At 40.2% G+C, this 20,286-nt stretch overlaps 1 protein-coding gene across 2 annotated transcripts in view; it reads left to right on the top strand.

The window, feature by feature from the left end:
- Window positions 1-20,286, top strand: part of Abcb11 (ATP binding cassette subfamily B member 11) — a 73,467-nt gene that overhangs the window by 35,421 nt on the left and 17,760 nt on the right. Inside the window, exons 14-20 of one of the 2 annotated variants that reach the window (XM_035446491.1) lie at window positions 311-481; window positions 883-1,084; window positions 1,892-1,961; window positions 6,126-6,225; window positions 10,993-11,154; window positions 18,037-18,141; window positions 18,227-18,388. In XM_035446491.1, the coding sequence (XP_035302382.1) occupies window positions 311-481; window positions 883-1,084; window positions 1,892-1,961; window positions 6,126-6,225; window positions 10,993-11,154; window positions 18,037-18,141; window positions 18,227-18,388 (972 nt within the window). The remainder of the gene's footprint in view (window positions 1-310; window positions 482-882; window positions 1,085-1,891; window positions 1,962-6,125; window positions 6,226-10,992; window positions 11,155-18,036; window positions 18,142-18,226; window positions 18,389-20,286) is intronic. The other variant, XM_035446492.1, reaches the window with a different exon arrangement.

The following is a 20,286-nucleotide window of genomic DNA, read 5'->3' on the forward strand; positions in this document are numbered from 1 at the left end:
TGTGTGTTCAGCAGGAGAAAGGAGACCAGATTGTAATATGTGACTTAGTCCCCAGTGATAGATTTTTAAGACTGATCAATTTTCATTCTGGTTGAAAATGTTTATTTGAACATGGACTAAAAAGGAACAGTCACACAGTTCAATGCATTAACTATCTCACATGCAAGTATTGTTTGGTTAATTCATTTTGGAAAGGGATATTTTTTCAGTAAAAGTTGGACCTATAAAAATTCACACTTGAGAAAAAAGTTAGAAGGGATACTGGATCACTGTCAGGAGCCATCAAATTCTTCTCCCTCATGATTCCTAGCAATTTGACACTGTTGTTGGAGAAGGCGGAGGCCAGATAAGTGGTGGCCAGAAACAAAGGGTAGCCATCGCTCGAGCTCTCATACGGAATCCGAAGATCCTGCTTTTGGACATGGCTACCTCAGCACTGGACAATGAAAGTGAAGCTAGAGTACAAGGAGCATTGAATAAGGTTTGTGGAGAATCAGTTCATTTTACAGGCCCTTCAAGGAGGGAATGATACTAACAGGTCAGTACATCCATTCTGAAGATTTATAAAGTATTGGTCAATCACCATCTATTTCAAGTTGAATAGAACATAGTTGTGATTCATTCCCCAAAGATGCAATATGATATTAAAACTCATATTTAACATGATTTACCCCCCCCCGTTAAGTTATGGATTAATTGTCACAATCAGGTCAATCTGTGATATGATATATGGCTACAAGAAACAGTTGGCTATTTCTGGTATATGCTTAGGATGTTCCTAGTGTCCAACACTGACTACCTTGTAGACTCAGGGATGGTGTGAAGGTTGGTATTGGTTCTGTCTTCCAGTCTTGTTTAAGGGTACACCATTTCTTTTCACAGATTCAACATGAACACACAATTGTCTCAGTTGCCCATCGCCTATCAACAGTCAGAACTGCAAACGTGATCATTGGTTTGGAGCATGGAGCAGCTGTGGAAAGAGGCACCCATGAAGAACTGTTAAAAAGAAAAGGTGTCTACTTCATGCTTGTGACCCTGCAAAGCCAAGAAGATGAAGCCCCCAAAGAGAAGGGCATAAAGGGCAAGTACCTTTTCCCTTTCACCTTATACTATACTAATTAGTATCTATGGTATTGTGAATGTGTATTGCTTATTCTCCCAAAGCCCAGTAGGTGTTATGCAGTTGATGAGGGTAATAAATAAAACACAGATGGCCAAGTTATCTGATCAAGTCACAGAGCTCAACCCCAGGTCTTTTTATTTCAACTCTATTATTTTTCAAATAGGGCAGGCTTCCTGCATGTGTCAGGCATATGGAGGATTCTCATCATCATTGTGTGAATTAAACAATGAATAAATGTTTTACACTTATTTTCAAATGGAGATAGACATTCCAGGCCCTACTATGCTTTCTTTTTTCTCAATCTGAACTTTCAGACCTGGTGGTTATCCTAAGCTAATTAATCAACCACTCTTGACTTTCTCCACCATCTCCCATGTATTGCATATGTTTAACACCCATGAAATATGAGAAAGTTTTGAAAATTTGCAGATTGTAGCAATGTTTTTGCTTGTTTTTTGTTTGTTTTTGCCAACTCTAGTGAGTTTCCAATAATTTTTTAACAATTTATCCTAAAAGATACTATTGTATATAAAGAGAACAGTCAGCGCCCATTTCACACAAGTCAGCATCACTGAGCACTTTCAGGATTTTGGTGGTTGTTAGAATGTGTTGGGCAACTTTCAAGTTTTATTTATTGCAATAAGTTAGTAGGATGTTTGGGTATTCCATGCAGTAATTACCTTCTAGGCAAACAGTAAATTATTCTCCGTAAGTACGGCCATGCTTATTGTTGTTCTAAGGAGTGGCTTATGTTGTGGTAAACAGGAAAAGATGCAACCGGAGGTGATGCACTTGAGAGGACTTTTATCAGAGGGAGCTATCGGGATAGTTTAAGGTAAGCACAAGCCATGTGATTTTCAAGTTTTTGGATATTTTTAGGAGCCTTCTACAGTTGTGGTCCTTAGGCAATATCTCAGGTCCAAGAAGGAAACCCAATGCGACCTCAGGTCTTGTGATGTAAGAATATGCCAATTTGTTTAACTTGTCATCTCAGTCTGTTGAGTGAAGGGCCATGATGGAAGGCTCTCTGATTAAAATGTTTATTGAGCTTAGAATAGAGATTTTACTTGTTATTTTTTTTTAATTTTGTGTGTATGGGTATTTTGCCTGCATGTATTTTTGTCCACCATGTATGTGTTTGGTGCCTACAGAGGTCGGAAGAGGGAACTGTATCTCTTAGGACAGGAGTTACAAATGGTTGTGAACTATTATGTGGATGCTGGGAATTGAAACCTGGAGAGCAAGCAGTAGCTTTAAAAATCCCTCTTACTCACTGAGTCATCTTTCCAACTCCTAGAATAGGGATTTTTAAAGCTACTATGGTAACTTGGTACTGATATCCACATACTTGGGAGGCTGAGGCAGGAAGAGCATAAGTTCAAGGCTAGCTTGGACTACATCGTAAGACCCTACCTATCTCAGGAGAAAACATAAACAATTGCAAACAAATGAACTGCCAGACACCTAATCTTTCCCCACCAATCTTAACTCATTGAAACACTCTTATACGAAGGACATCTTCACCTCTGTTCTTTATATGGAGTGAGAGGCAACTGAATTACTAACACTTCCACTCCCAGAGTAATGAATTTAGACTCAAATCACTCCTTAACTGGATGGAATAAAATGCATGCTTTAGCTGTTAAAGAGGATGTCCTTAAATGCAATAATTATTTGCCTGTTTACATATATAACTATTCATTTTCAAAACATGTTTTGGAGTGTGCTATTAATGAGAATGTAAATCATCATTTTCATGTTGGTTTAAGAATTTTATTTAAGCCGGGCATTGGTGGTGCACACCTTTAATCCCAGCACTCGGGAGGTAGAGGCAGGTGGATCTCTGTGATTTCTAGGCCAGCCTGGTCTCCAGAGCGAGTGTCAGGATAGGCTCCAAAGCTACACAGAGAAACCCTGTCTCGAAAAACCAACTTCCCCCCCAAAAGAATTTTATTTAAAAGAAATTGGTGTTAAAAGTTATGTATTAAGAATTTTGTCCAGAAATATTTGTCTGTGTTCACAAAAATACTGTTAAAACATTTTCTCCTCCTTCAGTCAGAGAACTAGTAATAAGTTAGGGTTGATACATCTCTCTACCATTGGCCTCACCATTTCTAAGACATTAAATGAAAGACTGCTCAGAGCAAAGGCTCAGTATAGGACTTGCTCATTCTAGATGACTGCTTGTTTACTGAAAAGGAGTTAAAGCTGATTAAAATAGAACATTCTGACAACAACTTCACATACATAGTCAAAACAATTTTATTTATTGTTAACTTTAAAGGAATAATTTACTAAAAAGTATTTGTACCTATTACAAATACAGATTTTTTATACTAATATATTTTTTCTTTATAGATCTAAACTCTCAGACTTAGATTTTTTTTCCTCTTTAGAGCAAATCTACTGAAGAAAAATAAGTTAAAGAAGTGTTGGCTTTGTTGAGCTGGAAAACCAAGCATTATCTTTGAGTTACTCTATATAGTAGGAGATATAGATATTACCAGAATTGTTAGGCACATTTTATAGACATGTGGCACTGTTTGATCATGAGTAAAATACATCAATCACAGCTTGAAGGGAGCAACTACTTTCTTGAACACATTCAATGGCTGAGCACCTCTCTCTGTCACTGGGTTAGAATGACATGTATCTTGTGGTCATGTCATCCAGAAAGTAATGTTTTATTTATTTTTAAGAACAAAATTCTATCCATTATAAGTAGTTTATGATGAATAACATAACACTTTTCTATACAAGTGTCTCTATTTTGGCTACATTTCTCATAAGTTCTACAATTTAATGACTAGGACTAAAAAAAACAGAAAGAAAATCTGCATACAAAAAGTAGCTATTAACCTCCTGCAGAGAAAGATTTATAACTTTGAATAAGGAGCTCTATTAAAAATATCTCATTGTAAGGGGTGACAAGATTTTCTTCTAGAAGATGACTAAATGAAATGTTAATTTGTATCTTGTTTCTTGGGCTATAGTCTTTCTGATAGCTGAGCCTTTCTTTGGCAATATATTTTAGGTTCAAAAACAAGTTAATTGGCAACAGAAAATAATTTCCTAAATAATAATGATGAGAAAGAGAGAAATAGCACTTATCTCCCCAAATTAGCTGTTTCTCTTTGCAGTGAAAAGTGGTGTACAATTTTTGACAAAGTGAGGATTTCTTAAAGACATAATTTCTGAAAAAGGTCATGATGGAATCTTACAATAGTGTTTCTGATAAAACAGATTGAGGACCAGGTGGTAGGCAGAGTCCTTGCCCTGAACACTTACTGTTCATGGGCTCATAACAGTCCATTATGTTAAAGAGGTAGAAGGGTTTGAGGACTAGGAAAGAGGGAGATTTAAGAAGTACAAGATGAAGGTAGTAGAAACCTGAAGGAATTCACAGATAAGTCTTTCTACACCTGGAATTGGGTATTAAACACTCAATTAAATATTGACATTCTCTCTTTTCTCATATACTCCTGCCTTGGTGTTAACTGCTGTGAGTTTGATTAGATCTATGGCTTTCAGTTTCACCTATATTATATGCCTGTGATGCTCTACGACCACTCTGTGATCTCCAGGTGACACAGCCTTCTTCATAGTCTGGAGACGTCCCAGAATTAGTTACCTAATCCAAAGCACTAACTCTATATATGCATCTTCTATATATCACTCCGAGTCAGAGTAAGTTCAGTAACCCAGAGATGAGGCTGGGGACAGCGAATCAGGTTTCAGGAGCCCTTTGTTAATCATAATGAGACTTGGCCAGAGTTTGAATGTGCAAGATTAAAGAAGAGAGGTGACTTCTGGAAAGTGTTGAAGCCGGGTGACTAAGAAGGAGGCCATTCACATAGTGTGGGAAGAGATTAGCATAATGAAGTTGACATGTTACTGATTTTTTTTGCAAGCATGGATAAGCAGATGGTGACTGGCACTACCTTGGCATTTGTTTTAGTCTAATTTCCCCTGCATACAAATAATAGAGGACATTATTATTCTACCTAGGGTTGGAACAGTTGACATGGTCCCTCCCCTCTATTATCTCTCTCCTTACACTGTACTACTTCAAACTAAGTCTTCAAAATACAAATTTTACTATTCAGCCCACCAATTTTTTTTCCCTTACACTAGCTTTGATTACATGTAGTAGTCTCTGGGGTTTAAACTCCTTGAGAAAGATGTCTGTAATTTGGCTAGTCTCTATCTTCCCTCTAGCACCTAACATTGGATTTTTAGATGCTGTAGGGACCCAACACACTACAGATAAATGAACAATTGCATTAAGCGAAATTATATTTCAATAAGTTTTTGTTGATGCATTTATGTGGGCAGTCAAAATAAGTTTCATCAACTCTAACTTGGAAGCTCTTTAGCCTGGTTGCATGTGACCCACAAAACCTAGACAAAGTCCCACTGGGGATCCTAGTTTTCTTTTTGTTATCTCACTTGTATCCAGGTGGCATCACCCTGAAGTGCAGAAGGACAGGAAGGGGGAGAGGTGGGAGAGGAATAGGGAGAGAAATAGAGACATGGAGAGACATAGAGACAGACACACAAATTATAAACAGAGACTAGAAACTATAGCCTAAACCAGAAGGAAATACAAGTGCTAAACCATCACCTTTGTCATGGCAGTAACTGATAGAACCATGTGGGCTTCGAATACAGTTGAGTATCGGTAGTTTTTAGTAGGTTGATGGGAAACTGCTCCCTTCTCTCTCTCCCTCCCTGGTACACACTGAATCTGGACCCAGAAGGGACAGAGCTTGGGTGAGAGAAATCTACCCAATTTACTGTTACCCAAGATCAATTTCATCAAACTTTGCTTGGAAGCTCCCTGCCCTAGATGCCATGTGATCCACCAAACATTTCTGTTGATTTGGTGTGTGATGTAAACTAGGACACTAGTTTAACCCCACTGCAACCTGTTTGCCATCTACAGCCTGTCATGTCTTGCTGTTTTTTGTTTGTTTGTTTGTTTGTTTGTTTTTCCTAGAGCTTCCATCCGGCAACGCTCCAAGTCTCAGCTTTCTCAAATGACACATGACCCTCCATTGGCTACTACTGATCACAAATCTACTTATGAAGACAGCAAGGTCAGACACCCATTGCTCTAGGGAGGGTCTTGGGGCATGGGAGGAGTCTTTCCCAGGTGCCCCATCTATCTTTAGGTATATATGCTTACCAAGTGTATAGTCAGACCAAATAGGGGGACATTCAGACCTAGTCAAAATGGAGACTCCATACTTCACACACCCTCCCTCCCCTGCAAAGAACTTAGATTCACTAGTTAATTTCTTTGAAGAACATATATTAAGTTAAATGGAATTGTTAAGGGATAGCTACCAAGTTTTAGATGAATAATTATAACAAACAGAAAATATGCTTCTTAAGCATGCATAACAAATTATTTGTTTTTATGGAGGTAACTTTTTAACTTTTTAAAGAATACTCCAAGCCGGGCGGTGGTGGCACACAACTTTAATTCCAGCACTCGGGAGGCAGAGGCAGGCAGATCTCTGGAAGTTTGAGACCAGCCTGGTCTACATAGAGCTAGTTCCAGGACAGCCTCAAAAGCCACAGAGAAACCCTGTCTTGAAAAACAAAAACAAAAAACAAACAAAAAAAGAATACCCCAAATCATTTTTTTCTCAAAATTTAAAATTTCCTCTTAATTGGTGAAGGTACTTGATAAAACTTGATGTTAGACAAATTGTCACAAGTTTTAAATAAAAAGGTACACTCATGAGAATTCTGCTGTTGTAGACATTTATCTTTCTTATAAGGTACCATGCATCAAACCCCAAGTCTTTGCCACCCAGATGGACTCACCTTTGACCCCCTATATGCCCAGCATTAGAACTTCTTCATGGAACTCCTAGTTTTTGAAACCATTCTCTTTTCTCTTATTAAATTTTACTTCTTAGACTTCCTGACCCATTGCATCTGGGCTGAGTCACTACGGGCACTTTGTCCAGTGCCTTGTATCAAGAGGTTTTTGTTTGTTTGTTATTTGTTTTAACTGGAATGAAAATGTGAGTTTCTTTGACTAAAATGAAACTCAGACTTTTCTCTGTGTCAAATCAAATAAGCCAGGGAATATTTTAATTAAAAGTACATCCATTATGCATGATGTAATTTCAAAATGCCTTCAATGAAATCCCAACTTGTGAATCCATTAAGACATTGTTACAAACTCTGGCTCACAGAGGAGAAATTTGAGATAAATTCTTGAATGATACCCTTTAAGACCTTATGTGTTACTAAGGCTCTCTTCTGTCTTGCTCTATTAACATCAAATAGATGTGTCAATGTTGAATAAATTTGTTTTAATAAATTCCATAGACCCTTAACGAGGGAACACACATTTGTAAGGATGATTCCTGGCCATAAAGCCAGGATTCCTGGCTCCCCTTTTGGAGCCAGAATTAACTGTTTTGTTTATGTTCATGATACTAGGAAGAAAACAAATGACATCATTTAGATGTTGCTGGTACAACTTTTAAAAGATGCCATTTTATATTTTCTCTTGTAAAGGAGATGAAAATGAAAAACAGGAAAGAAGATGTTGAGAAGCTGATATTACATTGTTCAGGCTCCAAAAGGAAGCCATCTGTTGTTTCCCTGACACTTGTGTGTACAGTAACTTCATCAGTCCTTTGACTTGAAGAAAAATTTAAAGGAAACAGTATAGTTTGGCTAATGGAATTTCCATTTCATTCTTTTTTGACCAATCAATTTTTAATCCTAAGGAACTCTGTATGAGAAGGTGTGGCCTTGTTTTATTATTTTGAAATATTTTAACACTTAACTAAAGTCTACAAGGCCCATCAGGATTCTTGCTCTTTCTTATTCTGATGGAGAAGGCCACTGGCCTCACCTTCTGTAGAGTGGGAAACTTTCTGCTGTGTTGTGAAGGTCTTACTTCCATAAAGTGATTACCTCCATCTTGTGGTCTCTCCGGGTATTAACAGAACACGGAGAAGGGTTATTCTGAAGTTAGTGACAGAGCTAAGCTGGTTCTCCTCCTCCATGCTGTATCTTTAGTTCCCATAAATGGGACCAAATGGTAGATATCAGTCTCTAATATTTATTAATCTAAAAATAAATAGTTAAAAAGAAAGAAAAATGGAATGTATACGAATCAAGTCAGGATGAGTTTATTAGACAGTTGTAGCTTCATTACCACTGACTTACAAGATTTAGTTCTAGCTTAAGACATAGAACAGAGACAGGACTTGTAAAAATGGCTATCCATGCTCACTCGTCTGGGAAATCTTGGCTTCTTTGTTATATGTTCCATTTTATCATTAAACCTTAAAGACATCATCCAGATAGGAGACTCATATTTTTATAATACAGAAACTGCTGTAAAAAGTATAGAAAGAAGGACATAAAATTCCAATAGGAAGTTTTATCTTCCCCTGGCCCACACAGGAAATCAAAGAAAGAAAACTAGGAAAAGTCTGTTGAGCATGGGACTATCTATACAATAGGTCAGAGACCACTGTATCTCCTAGAATGACTTCAGTTAATTTCATAAAGTATAAAAGACCATATTATTTTTTATTCCTCTGTTGTTTATTTAGATACAACAAATAAAATAAGCCTTTGTCTGGGAACTGGCCTTCTAGTGTCTGAACTGCTCAAGTTGCTTTAGTAGAATTGGATATAACTTTCTTTTTCTTTTCCTTGTTTGGAGGGGGAATTTGCTTTGCTTTGTTTTTTGTTTTTTGTTTGTTTGTTTGTTTGTTTTTAATTTTGTTGAGACGGAGTTTCTCTGTGTAGCCCTGGCTGTCCTGGAACTCTATAGACTAGGCTAGCCTCCAACTCACAGAGATCTTCCTGGCTCTGCCTCCTGAGTGCTGGGATTAAAGGCGTGCACCACCATGCCTGGCAGATAAATTCTCTTTAAGATCTTGTGTGTGTGTGTGTGTGTGTGTGTGTGTGTGTGTGTGTGTGTGTGTGTGTGTGTGTGTGTGTGTGCATGTGCACACGTCTGGTAACAAAAATTATTCAAGTTAACTGTTTTTGTTTATTAGTTGGTCTTGAGATGAAAACTACAGGGCAAAGATATGTCATAGTTCCCTTAAATATCTCATTGCTTAAGGCTGGGTACTTTGCTACAAGAAAACCATTTTTTTTAGGCTATGAAAGAAGTAACCATCCTATGGGGTGGTAGTGGCATTACGGAACAGGTAGAATTCAGAGAATGTTAGCATGGCATTTATGAATCTGTGAGCATCGGGTCTGGACTATCAAAGCCTACAAAGGTTAGTTTTGCCATACTGAAATCCATCTCATTAGTCTGACACAATCCCAAGGGTGCTGGCAGACTCCACCACAGTCAGAGGTAAATAGCGAACTACTCAGAGCAGTAACAGTGTCTGCAGCTTGGCATTTTATACTGGTTCCCCAGCTCAATTCCCAGTTCCCCAAAGGAGACACCAAGGGGGCCAGATAATACCACCTTGAAGTAAATTGTGTGATAGATAGGAAAGGACTTACAAGCTTGGGGAGCCTGTCTTCTCCCTAGTGGGCAGATGGGCTGAATGCCCGGGGTAAAGGGAATAGCTATGCCTTCCAAGATTGTTGGCCAGACAAATATCCTCAAAAGACAATCTGAACAAAGGTAGTTAATGCCTGTGTGCAGAAATATGATTTATCCAACTCCCTCATTTTAGCAAAATAGCCAAGGCCCAGCAGGCTGAGTGCTCGACTGTATATTCTGTGGGAGGCCAGATAGGATTCTCCCAAGAATTCCATTCTTCCTCTGCCCGCTGCACCAGTTCTGATGACCTGAGTTAGTAGTCTGAGATGAAACAACTGAGCAGGAGGATTTGCTGCATGAGTGAGCAGCAGTGACAAAATGCAGTGTTGCAGGCAGCCAAGAGAGAACTCGAAAGGGAGACGATGACAAATTCATTACCAGCTCCAGCTGCAACTGTAGTGAGATGGCCATCACGCCAGCCTTCCATTTAAACTGAACTGGTAATATAGTCTTTGACTTTGTAAGAGAAGGGAAATGGTTTTTGGAGCTTTGTGCCATTTTCTGTTCCTGACATTTAGCTATCTGGAGGATAAATTAACTTGTACTAGTAAATAAGGGCATCCATGAATTATTTTGTAGAACTGTTTTTGTAGTCAATTTTGTACAGATATTTTTAGTATATTTTAACAGAAAAAGTTTAAAAATCAATATAAAGGTGTATAAGCCACCTAGAATCCTTTCTCAGAGTGGGTATTAAGTTTAACAAGTCATTGAATAAACAGACAAAAAGATGAAAAATAGAACAAGGTTCTCTACATAATGCTTGCCCTCAAGGGGATGAAAGTTACAAGCTGTGATATCTTAATAATAATTAAAAACATCAGAATGGGAAAGTCCTTACTAATTTGTATTCTCTGTGGGGGAAACATGCAGTTCAGAAATCCAGATCCAGTATTGCTGGTTTGTGAGCTCTCACTAGGGAAACCTTATTAACGCAAGTGCATGATCACTGAGAATTAAATATATCCACCTCAGATACACTGGCCTGTCCCAGAGCTTCAGCCAGTTACTAGCTTAAAGAACCTCATTTGGTATGTATGGAAAATGTACCTCAAAATAAGCTCTTAATGTGTAAACATATGTAGCAAGGTTGTTTTTAAAATGAGGAGTTACTTTCAAGACATAACATCAGTCAGTATGATATTGTGAGCACTATCAACGCACCATTTAGTGAGCATCCCCACCCCAGCCAGACCATAGTCCCAACCTATGCCAGTGACAAGTCACCACATCCCAGGAGTCTCTGAAGTCACTCATGACCAAAGGATATGAATATGTTTGAGTAACTGATGTAACTCTCTCTTTCCCTAAGGACAATGACGTGCTTATGGAAGGAGTTGAACCTTCCCCAGTTAGAAGGATTCTGAAATTCAACTTCCCAGAATGGCACTACATGCTGGTAGGATCTTTGAGTGCATGTATTAACGGGGCAGTCACACCCATCTACTCCTTTATATTCAGCCAGATCCTTGGGGTAAGCAAGCAACTGGGCTAACTTTATTCTGTTCATGCCTTCTGTCTTTAAATCACTGGCTAATGCTGTATCTGATCAAACACCTCTTGGCTTTAACATACTTAGCCTTTTTTTTGCTAACTCTCCTGCCTACCCCCAGCTCTAAAGGATGAAAAATGCAGAGTCTCCACCATACAGAAGATTCGAAGGTGACACTCTCATTTGGACTGGCAAGGGCTCTCAATCATTAAACCCATGAAAAATAAATAAATATAGCTACAGATTGGGGTTTGAAAGAGGGCAGCTTTCCTGTATGGAAAATGTGTTTGTGAAGTAATAATACAAAAGATTTTAGGGCAATTTTTAATTTGGCCCACGAAGCACAAAGCTTGACTTGAAGAGCAGGTGATAGTGTATCTTGTGTAAGTCTCTACTTTGTTAATGATTGCATTAAAATGGGGACGTGGGAGGAAGTAAGGGGGAAAACAATAAAGAAGTAAAAATACAGCAGGGAGAAAGAATATACTTATTTTAATTTTTCACTTCCTTGGAGTTTTGCTATTCTCCACTTGACTATTGCTATAGCAACAGTGGCAAACGCTTATTAGGCATCCTCTAAACACTTTGTGTTCATTATGTTTCCAAATAACCACTGGATGCCCAGATTCTCCTTTACTGCTGTTTTATAGAGGAGCAAACTATGGCTCAGAGAATTGAGGGGACAGAGCACATGGTGGAGTTGGGATTCGCATTCAGCCAGGGTGATGTAGAGCCAGGCTCTGTTTACACCTTAGTACCACAAAATTAATTGTTCAAAGGCTGTCATGTTCTCATAGTTCACACACATGTACACACTTACAGAGAGAGGGGGGAGAGGGAGAGAGAAGGGAGGAGAGGAAGAGGGGGGTGAGGGAGGGGGGAGGAGGGAGAGAGGAAGGCAGAGGGAGAGGGAATTCAACAAAGAGAAACCATATCCTTAAGAACACTGTTGACTTTCTCAAGGACTTGCCAGCACACCACACTGTCAGAGTGACACTTTGAAAAACTCACATTTTTGCTCCCTTCTACATCTCTCTCTGATAGAAACTAGGACCACAAAAAATAAATGGGTGTAACTTGTATAGAAAGACCTGAACGATCCACTAATAAAGTCTTCTAGGTAGAAATGTTGCTGGCCGTTTTTAATTACATTATTTTCAGGAAGTCAAGCAACTGGAAACACAGCTAGAGTTAGTTGAGTTTCTGGTTACATGGTGCCACAACCTTTCATGCTGAAAATCTTTTCAAATAACTAATGTGTATTTCTTAATTTTCTGGTAGGTACAGTATCTAAGTGTAAGCACACATTCTTTTATTCACCCAACAAGCATTTATTGATGGTCTTCCTTAGACATCATACTAGTGACTTGAGAAAACCATCACATTTATGACACTTTCTCCATGGAATTTCCAGGCAGTGAGGAAGGCAATCATTAAACAGAAAGAAAAATAAAGAGCAGCCACCATTCAACAAATATTTACAATGGCTAGTTTACTAGCCACTATTGCTGGTGTTGGCCTGGGATAGAGGACAAAATCAGGCCTTGCCTAGCCTCTCTAACTACCATTCCAGAAGGGAGAGGCTCTAGGTGGACCTCACTGAGCAAGAGGAACATATGTTAGTAGAAGAGTATGGATGAGTCTGAAATGTAGAAGCCTTGATGCTGGCTTGTATACAGGAAACACTGAATATTGGCATCTTTACTGATTTTCTCTTTCTAAAAGTATTTATTTGTTGACAATTTCATATTCACATATAGTATTGGTCATGTCCTCCCCATGCCCCTCTTATAACCTCCTCCCATGTACTTTGGTCTCCTTCACAACAAGACTGGTGCTACCTTCATGGTTTGTTAAAGGCTCCACTGACTTTAATTGGGATTGCCTGAGTGAACAGGAGTGGTGGGGGGTGGGTGGGAGGAGTATTTACTGAAGCATGGGTAACCTTACCAGAAGCTGTAACTCTAAGAAAATGACTCTCTCTTCCCCAAGCACCATTAACTCCAATAGTTAATCAAGAAGAAGTGAGATTTCATGAACCTCTCCCTAATCCATACTGGAATGTTGAGAAGCTTGGTTTGTTCAGGTCAACAGAGCTGCTGTGAGCCCATGGCCACAATGGCCATGTCCATTCAGGAGACAGTGTTTCACTGCACTCCTACTGATCCTCCAGCTCTTATGCCCTTCTGTCACCTCTGTGATGTACTCTGAGCTTTATGTGTTGGGGTGGAGAGGGGTAACATAGCAGAGTAAAATTCCACTGTGTCCACGAACCACTTTTTCATTATCCAGGCATCAGTCCATGGACATATAGGCAGATTCCATTTTCTAGCTGTTGAAAATAGAGCTGCAGTGAGCATGAGTACACAAGTATCTCTGCCGTAGGAAGTCAAGTCCTTTGAGTATATATTGACAGCAGGATGTCTAGGCCTGCTTAAGGTATAAACCTTAGCAAAAGTAGGATCAAGAAGATATTCACTCAGTTTTACTCAGACTATATTAGAGCCATTATAGAATGTTTCTTGAGTTCCAAGAGCCCTTTTTCCTAAAATGAAAACACGTTAAACTTATAAACTTTGCATTGATGGTGAAGAAAGGGAGATGGGTTTGCTTCCTGTTTGGCATCCTATTATTATTCACTAATGCAATATGTGTCCTGAAGCCTGTATTTTCTGTTTCTGTGTGTCACATGAATCAGAGACCAGGCACACAGAAAACAAAAGGGAAACATTATTTTTGCTTCACAGAAAAGTTTTATTGATGCAATGTTGTACATACTGTTTTTGAGGAGATTTATTTGGCACATAGTAGGTATTCAGCAAATATGTGTTGAATAAATTGTTTTCTTTGAGAAACTCTATACTGGTATTGTTTTAGCTATTCACATTATTTCAGAACTGTTGGACTGGAGTCAATATAATGCTTACCATGCAAGCATGAGGACCTGAGCTCAATCCCCAAACTCCACATAGAAAGCTAGATGTTGTGACACACGTGTGTTATCCCAGCAGTGGGGAGACTTGGGACTCACCAGACAAACTGGATAGTTTCAGGTCAGTGAGAGAGCCTGGAGAGAGAAAGGGAGTGAGGGAAAAAGAAGAGAGGGGGGGAGCAATGGAGGGAAGGAGAGAGGGGAGGACAGAGAGAGAGGGAGAGGAGGACAGAGGGGGAGAGAGAGAGAGGAGAGAGGGAGGGAGGGAGGGAAGGGGAGGACAGAGGGAGAAGAAAGAGAAGAGAGAAGAGAAGAGAAGAGAAGAGAAGAGAAGAGAAGAGAAGAAAGGAAGAGAGAGAGAGGATAAGGACTTGTATATTCTCCAGTCCACACTTTTCCTGGCTTCTCACAGTTACTTCAATTTGTGTGAATTAGGAAGGTTTGTTGTGACTAAAATCCATTTCACTGGAGAGCCTTGCTACCAGAAGACACTGTTTTCTTATTGCCACAGCTTGGTTCTCAGCTAGGTGCTACCAGTAAATTCATCACAGATTTAAAAATATCATTTACTGATCAAATAGACTTTAAATGCTAGTCATACCAGGTGGTGGTGGCGCATGCCTTTGATCCCAGCACTCAGGAGGCAGAGGCAGGTGGATCTCTGTGAGTACAAAGCCAGCCTGGTCTACAGAGCGAGTTCCAGGACAGCTAGGGCCTCACAGAGAAACCCTGTCTCCAAAATCCAAAAAACAAACAAAGCCCAAAAAGACTCTAGTCACAATTTCCATGGCCTCTGAGCACAGAATAGTTCTAGTTTCCTGCATGGCAACAATATCAGACTCGGATCTCTCTTTTCTCTCATAGTTTAACATTAGTCAGCTGTGCAATAGCTGGTTGCTGTAGAAATGAATATATATACATATATATATGTATGTATATATATGTCCTGCGCTACCGTCTCGCCAGCAAAAACGACGCGGCACACTCAGGATCCTTCTGCAGTAAAGCTTCAATGCGTCTTGAGAGGGAGAGCATAAGCTTACAGAGCGGAGACCCCGAACCCCCAAAAACCCATCCCTTATATAGGCTGGCAACCGCCGCCTCGGACTGTCACCCCCTGACTGGCTGCAGCTCATCGGACCACATGATGTCACGGGAGAGGCGGAGACCAAGGGATGGAAAGTTACAAAGTTACCTAGTGCGCATGCGCACTAGCTTGTAACGGCTCCTTACATCCTGGGTAACTTTGTAATGGCTCCTTACATCTCCCCCTTTTTTATTAATTAATGATAAGGCTTTATATTTTTACAAGCAAGTAGGTCACCCATACATTGAGGGATAGAGGCAGAGGTTGTACCTCCCAAATCATACAATAAGACTGTGTACGAGAGTCGCCACTAGGCTGTTAGCTTGACCCGAAGCGCTCTCGACCTGTCCTCCGCCGTTTTTCTGGGAAAGGGAAACTGGGGCAGGCAACCCTTATGCAGGACAACATGCCTCCCAGAGAAGCCTGCATACTGGGCAACTCTCTGTGCGATGCTTTGCTCGACATCCCTCATGGGCTGCTGAAACCAGACACTCTACCCTGTGCAATGAGCCTAGGCTCCGGGTGTGCAAGAGCTGTCTGGCCGGCGGCCTATTGCTTAAGCATTGTTAACCAAATGTCAGTGGAAGCCCCTTGTTCCAAGGCTACAAGCACTTGGGTGATAACCACCTTGTCCCTCTTAGTTTGAGCCCTGAGCCTACAGACCAGCCAGAGAAGCAACACCAATCTGCAGCAAACGGCTGTGCCAAACATTCTCACCCCCACCCATTCTTTGAAGTAGGAAACAGCTGAGGTGACCCATGACGACAGTCCCTCCGTCAGTGACAGATCCAGGCGCGTGGAATTGATCTGAACGATAGCGGCTCTCAATTCACGCAGCGTCTACTCAAATTCAAAGGTCCAATTCTGCAACATAAACTGGGAAAGGCTTTTAGACAGATTAGCTGCTTTGGTGAAATTCTCATATTGGATGGAGGTAACACATAGGCAGGGGAGCTTCTGCTCACAGCCTAGTTGGGCCATCTGCCATAATATGTCCAATTGTTCCACATCTAAAGTAAGTTTTTTTTTTTTTCTTCTGCCCTCAAAGACGGGAAAAGCGAGGCGCAGCTTTCTTTTTACCTTTTCCAGAAGAAAAGAATAAGACTTCGGGCGCGTCTCATAGGGAGGGGGCGCCGAAGGAACAACCTGTGAGAGGGCTGATTGAAACTGCCGTCTTCGAGGTTTTTTGCTACTTTGTATATGGTCATCCAGATGGTATCTTTCTTTAGCAGCCTCCTCGTCTAGCTCAGCTTCTTCCTCAGTATCTAAGACCTCATCTCCTGAGCTTTCAGAGTCATCAGAGCTATCAAGATTTAAGGCTTCAAGCTCATGTACAGGGCATAAGCCAGCTCCTCCCTTTAATTTAACAACAGGGGGAGGATCCCTAGGATCTGACAAATACACTCCCTTGTCATTAGACACACCGGGAGGTCCTTTTTCCTTTTTTGTTGCTGTTTTTTTTCTTTCATACACTCCCTTGTCATTAGACACACCGGGAGGTCCTTTTTCCTTTTTTGGGACGGTTTTTTTTCTTGCGCGCGCCCAACCTCTCACTATGTTCAGTTTCTGACATGCTATTCTGGACCTCTTCAAGATTGCTACAACAGCGAAAAAGATCAACAATCCCAAGCCAAAGTCCAGAAAAGACATACCTCTCCGAATCGTACCCTGCAGTTCTGAATCCTCCTTGTAGCCAAGGGGTCTCCGATGGTGCTGACGATGATGAGGTCTTGATTTCCCGGGTTTCGGCACCAGTTGTCCCGCGCTACCGTCTTGCCAGCAAAAACGACGCGGCACACTCAGGATCCTTCTGCAGTAAAGCTTTAATGCGTCTTGTGAGGGAGAGCATAAGCTTACAGAGCGGAGATCCCGAACTCCCCAAAACCATCCCTTATATAGGCTGGCAACCGCCGCCTCGGACTGTCACCCCCTGACTGGCTGCAGCTCATCGGACCACATGATGTCACGGGAGAGGCGGAGACCAAGGGATGGAAAGTTACAAAGTTACCTAGTGCGCATGCGCACTAGCTTGTAACGGCTCCTTACATCCTGGGTAACTTTGTAATGGCTCCTTACATATATTTTATATATTATATATATATTATATATATATAATTGTAAACTAGTTTATATGTATAAGACTAGTAAAATATAGGATACCTGAGTCTAAAAGTCATCTTTCTTGTGCCCATTATTTGAGAGAAGTAAGAACTGAAATAATAACCATGTTTTTCCACAGACGCCTGGATTCTCAAATTCTCAGTAATGTCCTTCTGTCCCCCTTTTCTTCTTTTCCTCCTCCTTCCCTTCTTCCCTTTTTTTGCCCCTTATTTCTTAAAAGATAATTTTATTTGAATATCTTTTCTTTTTTCACCAATGTCAGGATAAAAGCTAACACCACTGCTTAAATCAACACAACAGGGGATCGGGAGGACTTCCATAATTGTTGCCATTGGTTTAAAATTTCCAGGAACCCTGACACATAGGAGATTAAAAATAATACACCATAATGTTGATCACTAACTTTGGTTTAAAAACTAGTGTGTTTAAAGTGAAGTCATCTTTTAAAAGTTTCACAGCAAAATTACGAGAAAGTCTCAGAGATTTCCCATATGCCCCTGCCTTTCTCCATCACCAGCATCCTAGGCCACAGTGGATGCACTGTGGATGCACTGCACTGACAGGCCATGGTTCTCTCATCTTTAATATGTATTGATACTGGGGTTCACTCTTACTGGACATTCTATGGGATTGGACAAATGTGCACATTTAACCGAACATATTAAATGTATTTATTTTGTTATTACTTATAATAACAAACTTTCTTCCTTACTATCTTCTAAAGATTTTTTCGATACCTGATAAAGAAGAACAAAGGTCAGAGATTAGCAACATGTGTCTATTTTTTGTCGTTCTGGGCTGTGTATCCATTTTCACCCAGTTTTTGCAGGTAATTTATTTTCATCAGGTTATTTGGCTATTTCCCCCTATTTTCATGTAAAAATCTCATCAGAGACTCCTTCTTTATGCTTCAGGGTTACACTTTTGCCAAATCTGGGGAGCTCCTTACAAAGAGGCTACGTAAATATGGGTTCAAAGCTATGTTAGGACAAGACATTGGCTGGTTTGATGACCTCAGAAATAACCCTGGAGTTCTAACAACTAGGCTTGCTACAGATGCCTCCCAAGTACAAGGGGTAAGTCTTGGGGGTGTCTGTCCATTGTGGATGCTATAACAAAATATCTTAGATGGGACAATTTTCAAATAATAGACACTTTTTTCTCTCATAATTGTGTAAGTTGGGAAGTTTAAGATAAAGGCAGGGCAGGTTACATCTAGTAAGGTTGTCTCTCATTTGAAGATGGTACCTTTTTTCCATTTTCCTGTGGTAGAAGGTTAGAGGAGCTAGAATTCTGTTGTCACCTTTTATTTCCAAGACAAGGTTTCTCTGTGTAGCTATGGAGCTGTTCTGGCACCCACTCTGTACACCAGGCTAGCCTTGAACTCACAGATATCCACCTGTCTCTGCCTCTAGAATGCTAGGATTAAAGGCCAGCTCCACCATCGCTGGGTGGTCGTCACCTTTTTTTTTTTTTCTGGTTTTATTCACTCTGTTTGGGAAGACAAGAGTTTTAACAATCCAATCATGCCCAAAGGCTCCAGCAATAATACCCTGCAGGGAGAATGGGATTTCAACATGAATTTTAAAGAATCACATTCAGCTATAGTATGTGGGGGTGGGGAGTAAGGGTGTATTACACAAATAGATGTTCTTAGGATAGAACATTCTGAGAATTACCCATTTCCTCTGGAATGAAACTAGTAGGGCTGGGATAACGCAGAGTCTTGTGACAATGGCTAATGCTTGTGTCCCTTAAAGCAGTGCCTAGAATCAGTATTATGACACACATCAATATGCTAGGATTTGGGATTTCATCTTCTGAGTCTAGAAACTGAGATTTTTTCTCAGAGGTTTCTAAGATCCAGAAGCTTGGATTTCACCAGACTCAACTGGGTCCCCTAGAAGTGGAAGGAAAAGGTGTGTGGAAATGTCTTCACCTGAGCATCCAGAGAGATGCTGCCAACAGTCTTTGAAAGATCCCCCTTGGGAAATGGGGGGGGGGAAGAAGAGGTGGTTGCTGTCTAGACCCCCCTCTCCTGCTCCTCTTGAATCCAAAGAGAGATATTTCTGACCCAGGGAACCACAGAGACAAAGCTATAGTTTCTATATCCCACAACTTTGTTAAGCGATACAACACAGCTGATTATGATCAGTCTGGACCTTTTTAAAGCCAGGGGTTGGGATTAAAGTGATGACAGCCAAGCTTACCTCATAAATCTCTACCTGCTTTCTAAATGAGAAGAAAACCAGAATTATTTGGGAAACTTGGGAGAAAAAACAACCCTCCCTGTATTAGGAGTGCTGTAATATGCCAGTTCAACCAAAAATACAAAAATATTCAATGACCCTGGAATCAACTTAAAGGTTCTTAGAAGCACATCTCTTTTGATTCTCTTATCTTTTACAAACAGACATATTTTCCATAGACTTAGAAGTACTCTACGTAGGTTGTTTCTGCCTTTCTTTGTTCCCCTAAAAAATAGGAGCATATTTTCATTGTTATATATTTTACCACAAGGGAGTTTTAAAACAATGCAATATGTAATCTTAATGAATTACCACTTTTATTGTTATTTTTGAACACAAATTAAGTCTGTAAATTAATGGATTCTTATGCATATGTCCCACATTGATTATGTCCCTCCACCTTTCATCTACCATAACCCACAACTCTCAACAATTTCCCCATTCCTTTGTGGTGCAAGTTGTGCGAGTACATGCGCACTCACTCACACACACACACACACACACACACACACACACACACACACACACACACACCTTTCTTAGCTTCCACATATGAAAGAGATCATGTAAGTTCATCTATTGTCTGGCTTATTTCACTTAGCATGGTGCAGATGACAGGATTTTATTCTTTATGTGTTAATGATATTCCATTTGATGTATATGCCTTACTTTATTCATCTGTAAGTCTACTGATGAGTAACTAATCTAATCCCACATGTTAACTG

Source organism: Cricetulus griseus, chromosome 6 (genome assembly GCF_003668045.3).
Source record: "Cricetulus griseus strain 17A/GY chromosome 6, alternate assembly CriGri-PICRH-1.0, whole genome shotgun sequence".
NCBI lineage: Eukaryota > Metazoa > Chordata > Mammalia > Rodentia > Cricetidae > Cricetulus > Cricetulus griseus.